This window comes from Aspergillus sydowii (assembly GCF_001890705.1).
Source record: "Aspergillus sydowii CBS 593.65 unplaced genomic scaffold ASPSYscaffold_1, whole genome shotgun sequence".
Taxonomy (NCBI): Eukaryota; Fungi; Ascomycota; class Eurotiomycetes; order Eurotiales; family Aspergillaceae; genus Aspergillus; species Aspergillus sydowii.
Window position 1 is genome coordinate 2,687,999 of NW_024467859.1, and position 14,194 is coordinate 2,702,192.

At 49.8% G+C, this 14,194-nt stretch overlaps 3 protein-coding genes across 3 annotated transcripts; 2 read left to right on the top strand and 1 right to left on the bottom strand.

Annotated features, from left to right (window-relative positions):
• Positions 1-322: 322 nt before the first annotated feature.
• On the bottom strand, positions 323-3,479 carry ASPSYDRAFT_74932 (putative DUF21 and CBS domain protein (Mam3)). Its single transcript, XM_040850783.1, has 4 exons — positions 2,742-3,479; positions 2,456-2,672; positions 1,726-2,395; positions 323-1,670 (listed from the first exon to the last, which is right to left on the bottom strand). The coding sequence occupies exons 1-4, from the start codon at positions 3,000-3,002 to the stop codon at positions 683-685; spliced, it is 2,136 nt and encodes a 711-aa protein (XP_040708092.1). The 5' UTR covers positions 3,003-3,479; the 3' UTR covers positions 323-682.
• Positions 3,480-5,224: 1,745 nt separating this feature from the next.
• ASPSYDRAFT_84307 (uncharacterized protein) lies at positions 5,225-7,558 on the top strand (the record flags this gene model as incomplete). Its single annotated transcript, XM_040851328.1, has 1 exon — positions 5,225-7,558. The coding sequence occupies one exon, from the start codon at positions 5,225-5,227 to the stop codon at positions 7,556-7,558; it is 2,334 nt and encodes a 777-aa protein (XP_040708093.1).
• A 3,891-nt stretch (positions 7,559-11,449) lies between these two features.
• On the top strand, positions 11,450-13,691 carry ASPSYDRAFT_127648 (flavin-containing monooxygenase; the record flags this gene model as incomplete). Its single annotated transcript, XM_040840482.1, has 6 exons — positions 11,450-11,537; positions 11,598-11,720; positions 11,778-11,857; positions 11,917-12,235; positions 12,297-12,935; positions 12,991-13,691. 6 exons carry the CDS (start codon positions 11,450-11,452, stop codon positions 13,452-13,454), a joined length of 1,713 nt encoding a protein of 570 aa, XP_040708094.1. The 3' UTR covers positions 13,455-13,691.
• Between the last annotated feature and the right edge of the window lie 503 nt (positions 13,692-14,194).

Here is a 14,194-nt window from a genome sequence, read left to right on the forward strand (position 1 = left end):
GGGGGGGGGGGGGGAAAGAGGGTGTGAAGTTGCATTGCATTTCAAAAGACAAGATTTTGACGAATCGATGAAGTTTGGATTTTATGGAGATGTCCATGATCATAACTACAGAGTAAATGGTTAGACCAAGGTTATATAGTTGCGGTCGATAAATATATGAACTGCTCACCTTGTCCTATTAACGTTTCTTATATTTGAGTGTCGGCTTCAACACTTTATGAAGACGATATATACTTGCCAAATGACAGCGAAAGCTGGGGCTTATCTAGAATCCAGGCCACATATAGACCAGTGTTCAAACCCTACGAAGAATGGAAGGTGCGTTGTATATCCCGAATTCAAGAAAAAGGAATATGGTATGATTGTATATGATATATAGGAAATTATTGTGGACAAATAAGTAGAGACTTGATCCGGCGCAGAGTCAACGAATCGAAAAAGACATGTAATCTCCAGATCTAGACGGGGGCGGAAACAAATATAATAATAACAATATTTAATGATAATGTGCAGTCAACAAACAAGTCATAGCATCAACGAACCACGGCTATCGAAAGCTCAATATAGTACTTTGCGTGCTCGTCACTGCTACTGAAAGTCGCGTAAACGATGGGACGAGAAAGTAGTTTTCTGACCGGCAGAGCAGGGAATGGGAAGACAGAATAAGTAGTAATAACCTGGGTCACGGCAATAGGGGTGTTGCTTCCCCACCGTTGGCCTCGCGGCTCTTTTTATGCTTTCGACGTCGCTTCTTTTTCTTGGATTGCTCTGCATGGTCACCGTCTGTTTCATTCAAGTCGACGACAGAACTCCCCTGGCGCACTGGGAACTTGGGTCTAGAGGCCTCGGCATCTGAAGAGCTATTACTGCTCGTAGTGTGTAGGACAACCTTCCGGATACCATTGACGTCGACTACGTGTTCCGTGATGCTGCCACTCCGTGCGGGTCCTCGATGAACGTAGCTTTGGCTATATGTTTGATCCTCATCTTGGGAACCTCCAGATCCAGTGTGTCGGCTATGTGCAGATTGTGGCGCGCTCTCTTGTTCCTCGTTAACCTGTTCGGGAATTGACACAGCGGGGCCACTCTTTGCGGGGGATTCAGAAGAGGAGCGACCGGCGCTACTCATTAGTAGGGCGTGAGCACCGTCTCTTGGATTTAATCCGCTAGAAGTCAAAGTTGTGTCGGACGCAGTGGGAAAAGAGGTGGGTTGACGACGAGTATGTGAATCAGTGCCAGAATCGATATCGGTCTGGCCCGAACGCGACGGAGATGTGCTTCCACGTTTAATCTTCACGTTTTGATAACGCGTTTGGCGGGGTCGACTAGCCAAGTTTGACGGACCAAGGTGCTTAAGGTGTTCACGAATATCGTCCGTCGATCCCAGGCGGGTGATAAGACCATCAGTTGATTTCCTCTCTTTATCTCCTAATGAACGGCGGAGTTGGTAGCGCGCTAGAGGCGCTTCTACAGAGCTTCGGCGGCGGTTCACAGTGTGCCCAGTGGTGGCTGGGGAATCACCGCCAATATCCACCAATGGTCCTTGAGCAGGAATGGCGGGAGGTTCCTCAACGAAACGACCCTTCGGGACACGCGAGTAAGGCGCAGGGGCTATACGTCGGATTGCTTTGTGGACATCCACAAAGACATCCGATTCGTCAATTATTTCCCTACAAAACGAAGTCAGTTTGGGCCTGTAACACTCTTACGGTTTCGGGTGCGTACTCTCCAATCAACTCCTCAATGACATCTTCGAGGGTAACAACTCCCAAGGCACCACGGTCCTCACCAGGGAATTCCGAGACAAGAACCATATGTGACTTTCCTTCTTGGAAAAAGTTGACGATATCTAGACAGCTCGTCTCGGGACGGGTTTCTGGTAATGTCGCCAAGGAAAAATGGCTGACCGGCTTGCAATCCTCGGGATCATATGTAATGAGCATCTTAACTAGGAGCATGCCGATGAAGTTCCTTGGATTTTCGGGGGCATGGATAGGAATTCGGGAATATCCTTGTGATAGAATGAGGTCCATGGTTTGTTCGTCTAGAATGGTATCGGCCGACATGGTAAAAACATCCTCCATTGGGGTCATGATGGTGCCGACAGACTTCTCTTTGAGATCCAAAACCGCGCTGATGATAGTGACCTCGTCGGAGTTCAATTGTTCGCCGGCTTCGCCCAGTGTCTTATGAAGGGTTACGAGAGTCTTCAGACCCGCCTTTTTGTAAGTAGTCCCGTGATCCTCGCCTAGCAATCGGTCGAGCAGTTTGGCGATAGGCCAGGCAACAGGAGCCATGACATACATCAGGGCCAGGACACAAGGAGCCATCCAGGCACCGATAGGAAGACCGTAACGGACACATATTGATTGAGGAACGATTTCACCGAAGATGACTGGGGACGTTCACAAACACATTAGAACACAGTTATGCGAGAACAGAAGGTCTTATTTACCAATCAACACTGTACTGCCCAAAACAGCTGGCCAGCCGCCGCCGAGGGATCGGTCAAGGATAATAGGGAGAGTTTCGTTCGTGATCACATTACTGAGCAACAAAGTCACCAGCACCCAGTGCTTGCCGCGTTTTAACAGCCGCAGAACACTGGCAGCGCTTTTCCGTTCGGCGGGGCTATCGCCTGATGTTTGAATGACTTGCAGGTATACTTCATCCTGCAGTTTATCGGTTAAGACCGGAGAATTAGTGACGAGCGTTCCCAGGGAGTGAATGCCGCAACGTACCTGGCCCATCAAAGCAATTGTCAAACCAGCGAATGCGCCACCCGTCAGCACGAGGGCAGCGGCAATCCCTAGATACAGCCATAGACTGGGATCCTCCGCCGATAGTGCTTTAACTTTTTCGGAATGGCCCCGAGGAGCAAAGGAGTGGGATGTGGGAGCAGCCGAAACGAGTGAAAGTTGCGAAAAGCAAAGCATAAACAGTTTGCCCAGGCCCAGAGCGATGGGCCGGATGGCCAAGGAGCGATTGGCAGATATGGCCATTACCTATGGGAGCGGAAGAAGGGGAAAGGGAAAAAGAAGAGAAGGAGGAGGGTTAGAGGGACATTCTGGAGCTTCGCCGCCAAGAACTTCGGAGGTGAGGCTAAACTAGTGGCGTAATTCCTGCAGCACAAGGAAAGCCGGCGAATGACGTGTGGACCGAAAGTCACTTGGAAATTCGAGTGCAAACGCCAACGGCGAGGGATGAAGGATCAATTGAGGTGGGAAGTACGAATCCGAAGTATCGTGGCCCGTCCTGACCTGAGAACTGCTGATTCTGAGTCCGCTTGCTCTTGCACTCATCAGATCATCGCAGCTGAGAGTGGAGGAGTCTCTAAATCATCGAGAACATCACCAGCAAAGGGGGGATTTGACGCCTGAGGCAGCAGAATTGTGGATGCCTCTTACCTAAGGCTGTGAGCGGACCAATACAATACCTTTATCTGATCCGCTATCCCTCATCCAGTTAGAGCAACTTAGTCCCCTGCCATTGAGTCGACGAAGTTGACGAGTTGAGGACTTCAGGTCTTTTTAATCTCCAAGTTTTCCGCTAGCGCCTTAACCTTCCACTCTAGAGTCTAGATCGACCGCCACCATTAGGAACCTTTTTCCGTGGCTCTTGTTCTTGAACATTCAGGCCTGGATATCCAGGGGCAGCATGTTGAAGTGTGGCGAGCCAGGTATACGGTTTGTTGTCTCGTGCAAGGACGATTAAGCTGCACCCAGTCTATCGTCGGTTTCAGGCAGATGGACACAATCACAGGGGCCATCCTGGGGCCGGATGGCTTTCCGTCCCCGTTTCGAAATCTTCACTAGATCCACAATTCCACATACACCGTAGTATATCGAACGCTTGACTCTTCTTCCAAGCACGTTCACTAAGGTCCGCTACCGAGTACTGTGTTCTAGCGGCCAATCCCGACCGATTTCCTTCTTCTCTGCTCAATTGAATATCATATCTCCCCCACAATACAAATTTATGCATTTTCCCAGCTATTCCCGTAGTAATACTGGAACCGCAGCAGGTCATACTGGTGTTTTTCGCAGTTTTATGGGTGCGAGTGAAGCTACTGGTTTCGGCATTGGCAGTGTAGGAAGCGAGGGCCATTTTTGCATCTCATGCTGCGAGTGTCATGGAGTCCATACGTCCTGGAGCGTCTCTAATCTACGAAACAAGGCACTTGGGGGAGGCTGATATCCCGAAGAGTGTTCAACAGAAGGGTATAGAAGATATTGAGTGCTTGCAGGACTTTTATATGAATATTTTTGACCACAAGACGTTTTTGTCGCTCGGGCATGTCGCGTGAAAGATAATTTAGGACCATTTCGCGGGTGAAGCGCCTTAATGAAGAGTTCTTGGTCACAATAATATACAGTTTCTTATGAATACTAGCCCACCTCTTCGTGCCTATGATGCCCTCACCGACATAGGATATACAGTCAACGTACATTGGACGGTTTTGACTTCCATTCATAATATATGCTTGTCTACCTAAATTGTTCTTGTACCTAACACTTCAGCACAGGTCGTCCCAATCAACCCCGTATAGGGTTGGTTCACTCTGCACTTTGCTGAGGTGGGAATACTCCCATTACTCAATACATAGGAGTATCTGATACTACCCTGCTATCAATTGCTCAAATTGTATATTCATTTTGTTTGCCACCTCTGAGGTCAATTGCGAGTTCTGGACCTGAGGAGGTGGATCTCAAGACTGCCCTCCGCTCCTTGTTATGGATGGAAGGAGTATTTCGGTTAGGAATTCACCTCCAGATTCCATTCTCTAAGTAAATAACGCATTTGGGCTTGGACATCTACCCGTTTATTAGATTCAATGACGAGATGTGTTACTGCCGTAGTCCATTCACTGCCCGCTGAGTGGGATATCGACCTCCTCCCATTGGGTCCAAATTCACTTCCATGAGTCCAGGCTGCCATAACACTTGATGCAATTCACTCACTCAGTTGATAACACCTTGACAGCCACCCTCTTTTGCTGACTCTCGCTGAAGCCCCTCTTTTGCTTTTATAAAATCCCCCCGTTGCTTTGCTTCCCTCAAGCCTCTCCTTAACTTTTCCCCCAAATCCATCGTGTTTACAGTACTTCTTGCAAAGCACTTTCACGCGACCAAACCATCACAATCTAACAATCTTTCCACTATCCCTCCATTCAAAACACTTTTCTCTTACCGCTTTTGTTTACTATAAGCAAAACATAGTCAAAATGACTTCCATCGGCGAGCAAATCTTCCTTTTCGGAGAGCCCGACGATGAGCCTATGACCGGACTCATGGAAGTCCTTGCCTACGCAGACCTGATGTTATCAGGTTCTCTGACTTTTGCCTTGGTTGTCCTTGTCTGCATCCTCGGCTTCTATTGGGAGACAGTCTACCCAATGGCCGTCTGGGGAGCGAACAAGCTCACCCAGGTCATTGGCGCTGTGGCCTCCAAGGCGGACTGGCTCTTGAAAGAGCTCCTATCGATCCGATCGTATGGCGATCTCAAGGCCATGATCGTCAAGGCGGAGGCGATGCTTGCAATGTCAATTGCACAGAGTCTCTTGGGCCGTGTTGTGTCTGCCATCATCGACTTCTACTTCCCCTACAACTGTCCCGCGAAGACCATCATTAGGATGGGCTCTACATTCATCGCCTATATGGCTGCGGACGTTTTCATTCTTCCTTCTCTCTCCCTCTGCTTCACCACCATCCGCGATGCCCTAAGCGTGGTGATGTTTGACACCCGGGATTATTACCCCGACATGCTCCCTGAGGTAGCCCATGTCGATATCATATCGGGTGTTGCTCTCTCCTTTCTTCTCCTCCTCCTCGTCGGTGCTTCCTGGTTCTTCACGGAGGCCGATTTCAGGGGTCCTGTCTCTCACAAACCATCTTCCGCATCTACCGCAACCCCGACGGAGGGTAACAAAGCCCAAGAGCCAGCCCAGCCAGCCGAAAATTCTATCACCACATTCCCGTCTACCTCTACCAACACATTATCCTCCTCATTCTCCGCCGCTGCCGCCGCGCCCTCCACCTCGTCCTGGCCTTCGAACTCGTCCACCTTGCAAATCTTAGCCGATATGCGCTCCGCACTAAGGTGCTGCAAAGCTGCCCTCGCTAAGGAAAAGGCCACGGTCAAGATGGCCGAAAAGGAGAACAAGCGCCTTTTCGACGAGAAGGAAGTTCTCCGACAAGCCCTCGTCCAGAAAGACCGTCAGCTACGAGTAGCCCGCGGCGAGTTGAAGAACATCTCTATCCTGAAGGATGAGAAGGAGCAAGGCTTGAAGGACGAAGTGGCCCTGCTCAAAGGCGATCTCGATTTCCGAACCGAGCAGCTCTCTCGCGAGGAACGTAGGGTAGCAGAGCTTGAGGCTCGCTTGGAACAACCGGTTTCAAATCAGACCCTGGTGAACCAGGTTGTCATGAAGGAACAGAGCTTCGAGGCTAGGATTTGCTCCTCCAACGGCGATTCTGAGCGCGAGGCGTACCTTATGGAGCAGCTGGAGCTGAAGACGCAGGCCGAAAACAGGCTGCGCAGCGAGTTTGAGTCTCTTCGCGCGGGTACGCAAAACGAGATCGAGAAGATCCGAGTTGGGTATTACCAGGAAGCTGCCGAGAAATTGCGTGAGACCGAGCAGACGCTACTTGATTCCCAGAAAAATCTCCAAGAACAGCTCCAGGTAGTGACTGAGGACGCCAAAGCCAAGGCGAGCATGGTGCGTGGTCTCGAAGGGAAGATCAATTATCTTGAGGGAGTTGTCGTCTCCGAGCAATCGGATAACGAGGACCTCCAGAAAGATGTCAAGAGACTCGAGAAGCAGGTTAAAGTGCTTGAGGAGGAAAACATGCACCTGCAGTTACTTGGAGCTGACGAAGCAGCGCAGCCAGCGGTCTCCAAGCCAGAACTGACCGCCGAGGAGGACCAGCCAATACTCGCTCTCCTGGGAGCCCCAAATCCCCAGGATGTCGGCCATGAGCTTCTGAGAAAGAGCGCCGAATCTATCGCTGCCCAGCAGCGTGTGGAGTTTGAGCGTCGGATCCAAGAGTACGAGGCGACGATCAAGGGCCTGAGGTCTGAGGTCAGCGTTGGTCAGACGCATGTCCGAATGACCACAAATGATATCGAGAGGGCAAACAAGACTATCCAGGACCTCAAAGCCGAATTAAAGGCATCCATGGAACAAGGTCCTTCCCAGCAGCAAGCCACGGACCATGGGCAAATCGCCAAGCTCAGTCGGCAACTGAATGCATCCAAGGGGGAGGCAGAGGCAAACCGTCAACAGGCGTTTGACGCCATCCAACAGTTCAACAACGCCGAGGCACACATCAAGAAACTCCATGCACACATCGAGATGCTTGATGCCCAAATACGAGAGGCCCAAATGCAGGCCCAGATGCCTCCAGATGATCAAAAGATTAGGCCGTTGAAGTCTTCTAACAGGGGCTCCATCGCCACTGAGCTCGACCAGGCCAAGGTGAAGATAGTGAACCAGAACATTACTATCGGCGAGCTCCAAAAGAGGATCGCCCGGTTGGAGGCTGGCAAGGCACAGTGAGTACTGGTCGGTGCGGTCGTGCGAACAATGGGGAGGCGGAGAAGCTTCAATTAGCCCTAACGAATGGGAAAAGCTCCTGACGCGAACCCGCCATCACGACTCCGAAGCCTCGACGTTGCTTGACTACACCCCAATTGGCATGCAGTACAGATATCGTCTCCCAAAAGTGGGTGTCAACTCTACCCGTCGCGCTGAGACATGTTTTACTACGCGGAGTAAAGAGAAGATAGAGACACCACGAGTCATATCCTTAAGGTCAAGAGTGATTATCGACAGGTTATGAGCTCTAGTGTAGCTCTCCTTACCCCCTATTGTGATACAATAGGAAGAACCTTACGAGCGATACGATATCTCGAGACCTCATCGAGACCCACGGTTCGGGCCCGTGAACCTGAACTTCGTGGCCTTTGCCAACGGCAATAGCCGTATCAGCACCACACACATATCCCACAATATGGCGGATGCGAACAAAGCTCTAGGGTTCGTATGAATAGCCTTTCTAGGATTAATCATCTACACCACTCAAAGGATACGCGTACCGAGGAGATTCGGAACAACGCAGGAGATGCTGCGGTTCAATCAAACTTGGAAGAAGACATATGATGGAAGGCTGAGCCTAGCACAGTAAAGGCGACGGGGGATTTTCGAAGCAAAATTCTTGATCACCTATGAGAGGTGGATATGATACCGAGCCACCGAACCAACAGAGCCACATATGACATTAATGGAGTCAGAGAAACTTCACAATCCCTCGCCGTCCTCCCAGCAGCCAGTGCATTCGATGATATTAGTTCTCCGGCAGCTATGACTGCGTTTCACGTCCTTGTTTCTGCTAGCATCATGCGCCATTTCCGGAGGAGGGCAGAGTAGCAGGCAAAAGCTGCGGTGGTTGAGCGTGAGCCCATACTTATTACCGGAATCAATACCGGAATTCTCCAATTATCCCGCTCTGTGAACTCGTTAGCCACCACAATCAGACCGGGTGTTGCACATGCAGTGTTCCGATTGCAAAACGGCACGTGCAGAACGCAGTTCGAGATGAGCTTCGCACCGCAAAAACTCACCTGAGATACCTTCAACGCAGCCGCTATGACCTAGTACTCGGCATCAACGCCAATGAAAGGGAACAGGTGTATGTCGACGCGGCATACCAGGATATAGAAGACGGGAAGTCATCTGAAGGATACGTCATTTACTACGCAGGATCGCCAGTGTTATGGGGAGCCAAGAAACAGCGGTGGTTGCACCGTCGACTACTATTGCAGAATTCAGGGCATTTGACCGCGCAGTTAAGGAAGCCCTGAATATTCGGAAGCTTATGATTGAATTGGATCTACACCACGACGACGGACCCATCCAAATCAACACCGACGGCGACAATGCAGTCGAGGCAATTGAAAGGTCGGATTTTCTAACACGCTGAAATGGATGGACAACAGGTTCTATTTCGTGAAGGACATGTGGAAAACGGGCCGTATAATCGTCAAGCATATCAACGGAACTGAAAACCCTGCTGATGGGTGCACCAAACTGCTTCACGCAGAGGACCACAAAACATTCAGAGAAAGGTTGAAGATTAAGCTACACTGAAGGACCAATGAGTGAACAGCAAACAGAAAGGAAAGAGGTGCTCACCAAGTAAGTTATTGGCTCCGTCGCGATGATCATGGCTTGCCGTATTGACCTTCGCAAAGCTCAATCCTAGCTATGCTGTGCCTGGTCCAATTCCACAACCGGGGCTCTCAGGACAATGCCCCTTCTACAACCCCGTGTGGATTACCAAAACGTTTCTGAAATGGCGCCAGCTGCAGATGGGACCGAGCGAAGCAATATTTACCGGTACGAGTTGCAGGCGGCCAATATTAGGCTGGTTGTCGGAAATAAAGCCTCCGCACGAAACTGTTGGGGGAGGATAGGGAATACATCCCATCTACACCTCTTACGAGCGGCGGCTTGTGCCTTGCCCTAATCGCTTTCCTGGTATGTTGGTCCCGCCTGTTAAGTCCAAAGGGTAGCGGCTAATTCAGCCCCAGTTACAACTAAGGCCCCGTCATTCATGAACAGGCTCGCACTCCCAACTCATTCATACCATGCTCGCCATGAGTTTTCCATCAAACTACCGGGATGGAACAAGACGAGGATTTCAAATCTGCGCAGGACGGGCACAACTGATACTACTATTGACGATGCAACTGATGACCCGGTAAACAAACAAACAAAAAAAACAAAAACAAAAAAAGGTCCAAAAAGACCAAAAGAAAATCCGTTAGCGACCGAGTCCCGACGACCTCAATGCTTTCTCCATTTCCACAACGCAACTTGCTTGCTTTTGAACGCTGAGGTCTCGTTGAAACCCTCTATCCACCAGCCGTTTGCCATACCGTGGCCTGAATGAAGGCCACCATTCCGACGACATCCCTACACTAATGAGAAAGTTCATAAGCGCCTCTGTCGTAAAGTGACGCGGGTACGGCAAGATCTCAGACCCTTCACTCGCCACCTCTGGGTGCATCCGAGGCGTTTGGATGAACAGCCTAACAGAGGCAAAAGGCGAAACCAGCCAGAAATCAAAAAAAAAAAAAAAAAAAAAATTCCCCAAAAAGAGATGCAAAGATGAAAAAGAAGAAGAAGAAGGAAGAGAGGAAAAAGAAAAGGAAAGAAACAGGGCCCCACGGGGGAATGGCCATCTCCCCCAAAGAAAAGAAATGCAGCACGCCTATCCAATGTGAGATATATACTCTCATACTCTCTGCTACCGGGAATTGTTGGCAGGCTTGTTGGATATAGATGTCGGTGGCCTTTTCCAATGTCTTACTTACATCGCATTTCGCGTGAACCATATACTCTACAGTCTACAGGCCGATCTTGATAGCCATCCCAACTCCTTATTGTGTTTTCGCTTTTACCTTTGTGTTTGCTTTCTGCGTTCTGTTGCTGTCTGCGTTCTGTCGATCTGTTCTTCTGTTTTGCACTCTATTCTATCTTACATCAGGACTCTAAGGAGCATTGGATGGCTCTTTCCATTCCAAGTGTGTAAGTATGATACCATCTAACTACTCTTGAGACAACAAGCTGACCCTCCGTAACTCAATGATCCGGCCTGAACATCTCGACTCCGAATTCCGAACGCGAGACTCCCCGACCACCAAAGTTAATGCCCGATATGTGTTTAGGACCTCAATACTGGGTTGGAGTATGAATTGAGCGGGTGCTTAAGGTCGTTGACGGGAGTTATCGTGTAATAGAAGAGTGGGGGCTTGCTGTGGTTCTAATAGGCGCAAGGAAACGAGCATTTACAAGATGGATTGGGACAAATTGGAATTGGGCTGGGGAAATGCTTGTACGGCAGGTAGTCATGCTAGCGGAAGTGTTGTTGACATTATATATTCCCCCTCCCCCGTAGAGCGCCGTCGAGGTCCATTTACAACCAGTATCACGCGAATGGCACCATGATCACAAATCATACGGCTCTTTATTCAGACCACAAGTTGCAAAGTACTTGGAAGGAAATAAAAAAGGAGAAAGAAGCCGCTCTTGACATCAAAATTCCCCGCAGCTTTACCCTCGGAGCCCCCGCACTTCCCAACCAAAGCCATCACAAGGAGCAGGAACCCAATCACAGTGAGCTGACATGGCATTGACCTGTGGAGTCAATCTTAGGATGCCAGAATATCCGAGGCGAGGAATCTTCCCTTGCCGGGAACGCGAAGTTGAGGGGCTGCTTGGTCTCCGCTCAACGTTGTGCGACCTGGCGCCTTCCAATCCAGCATTACAGTAACACCAACGACTGATTGCGGCCGATTATATTAGAACGACGCATACTATCTCATCTCATTTCTATCATCGACGAACATTATTCTTATACCTTTGACCGTGACGGTTTCATCTATAATGGCGGGAAAATTGCGCGTGGACGACTGTCCTGGTAATAAAGACTATACTAATGCTGCGGTCGTCATCGTTGGAGCCGGGATATCGGGTACGTTGTCGGCTGGATTACCAGTCTGCGACGAGGGTTGGTTCTAGCTGACAGCCATAGGAATGTGCATGGCCATTGACCTCATCAAGCGCAACAAATGCCATAATTTTGTGATTCTCGAGAAGAGCAGCGGTGTTGGTGGAACCTGGCATGACAACAAGTATCCCGGATGTTGCTGTGATGGTTAGGTGTTACTTTCCAATTTCTTTTCTGAGGCATGCATTTAATTTATACTCTTAGTGACGAGCATCCTGTATAGCTACTCGTTCGAACAGTCTACCAAGTGGTCGCGCCAGTTCCCGGGTCAGGAAGAGCTCTTGGTAGGACACTACAGATTTCCGATTCAATTTGCCGCAGTAGACTGACGACCAGTTCACAGTCATATCTCACTCAGGTCGCTGAAAAATACGGGTTGTACAAACATATCCGCTTCAACTCGGAGGTCAAAGAGGCCCGATGGGATGACAACGAGATGAAGTGGAAGGTCAGCGTTGAAGTTTCTGGGGACAAAGACCATCAATTCATGCGTTCCTATGTCATGAGTACGGATTTCCTCACGTCTGCTGTTGGACAGTTGAATTTCCCACGAGAACCCGAAATTCCTGGGCTGAAAGACTTTCGTGGGAAGATGATGCATTCCGCGCGCTGGGATTGGACATATAACTTTGCAAATAAGCGGATCGCCATAATTGGGAATGGTGAGCTCACCTCGTACATGCAGACTTTTGGGTGAGCTAGTTTGCTGATTACTCCTGGCAGGCGCGACATCCGCGCAAATTGTCCCGGAGGTGGCCAAAGTGGCTTCACACCTTACCGTGTACCAGAGGAGCCCCAACTGGGTCATTCCTCGGCTTGACTCTGCTATATCGCCTCTCCAACAGGCGATGCTGACGTACTTTCCTCCACTGCGCATACGGAATCGCTCACTTACCATGGACTTTCGCGAAGAATTCCACGGAATCATCCGAGATTCGCAATCAGATACCGCAAAGCTGCTTCGCAAAATTTGCCATCAACGCCTGAGAGACCAACTGCCAAATAAACCTGAGCTATGGGAGAAGCTCACGCCCAATTACGCTCTAGGCTGCAAACGACTGATCCTGTCAGACGACTACTACCCAGCGCTTAATCGAGAAAACGTGGACCTAGAGACTCGCCGTATCTCACGTATTACAGAGACTGGGATTGAGTTGGAGGATGAGATTCTGCAAGAACATGATCTTATTATCCTGGCGACTGGATTTAGGACCGTGGAGTTTATGTGCCCAATTCAGATTTATGGCTCCAAGGGCCGACCACTTACTGATATCTGGAAGGATGGGGCCTCTGCACTTCAGGGAGTAACTGTAGAGGACTTACCAAACTTTGGAATGTTTTATGGGCCGAATACAAATCTCGGTAAGAGCGGTTGCAGTGTAATATCTTCCTCTTTTCAGTCACTGATAATACATAGGCCACAGCTCAATTATACTAATGATTGAGTCACAATCACGATACCTCAATGCCCTGGTAGGCAAAGTGCTCCAGGCTCGTAAGCAGGGAAAGACCTTGAACATAAAGCCAGATATCAAAGCCCTGCAAAAGTACAACCGAGAGCTCCAGGACGCGTTAGCACGAAGCAGCTTCGCAGATCCGAACTGCAGCAGTTGGTACAAAACCGAGGAAGGCAAGATCACCAATAACTGGTCTGGAACCGTGGTCGATTACCAGCGCAGATTATCGCAGGTCCACTGGGAGGACTATATTATAGAAGGCACAGCAAAAGATGCCGTCAAGCCTCGAGAAACAACGCACGTCGGGCGAGTGCGGGAGGAGACATACATCACCAACCGGTCCTTGGCGCTGACAGTGGCGAGCGTGCTAGTTGTCGTTGGCGGGGTTCTGGCACGTGGTTCCAGTTTGTTGCGAGCTCGTTGAGAATGCTCAATCAGATGCTATTAATATTGTGTCCCTCTGTGGCTACAATCGAGTTTTCGATTTCAACTGTGATGGTGGGGCTTTAAGGCTGAGGCCCTAAACAGACTACGTCCAAATAGGCAGGTGCCGAGTTTCGTGGGGGATAAAGTTATGAACAGGAACACAGATGAATCAGCCACCTGCCGTCATCCTTAGTTAACTCTATTGTTATTAGGGGATAATAGCATTGCTTCCAGGTTCAATTAGTTATTATTGAAATTGCGTATCATGATTTTTAATAAGGATAAATACAACGAAATTAACCCGGATAGCAGAAACACCACTCGCGAGCCGATCTGACAGGCGCCCTGGTCCCGCCAATGGACGATTGTGCCGTCATTGCTGCGTTGTGCACTAGTCCCTGGCTAGCGGATTAGTCGAACTCCAAACAATCCCTGAGATGGCCCCTTCAGCAGTCGTTTCAGCCGAGAAATTCCCTCAGGCTTTCTTCTCCTCTTGTCCTCCCCTTCAGCTTCTTGTCTGCTTCCCCAGCTCCCTGCCGTCCTTTCAGTCTATCCCCAAACACTCCATTTGAGACTCGCGTCTCCTGCCACTCGTTGAATAATAGATTGTCCCGCGGATCTCCGCATCCACTCATTCCCCTCGTGTTTCAGGATCCCCAGCGGTTGTCTCCCCACTCGGGATCGCCTTGGTTGCCGAATTCCTACGCGCCGCCGCCAACCTCCTGTTGAACTGTCCCC

Bases quoted from the DNA above. Each gene is read 5' to 3' on its own strand.
- ASPSYDRAFT_74932 (XM_040850783.1), bottom strand. From the start codon at position 3,002: ATGGCCATATCTGCCAATCGCTCCTTGGCCATCCGGCCCATCGCTCTG. The intron at 2,396-2,455 runs GTAAATAAGACC...GAACGTCCCCAG, and splicing joins GGGCAGTACAGTGTTGATTG to TCATCTTCGGTGAAATCGTT. The intron at 1,671-1,725 runs GTACGCACCCGA...TTCGTTTTGTAG, and splicing joins ATTGAGGAGTTGATTGGAGA to GGAAATAATTGACGAATCGG.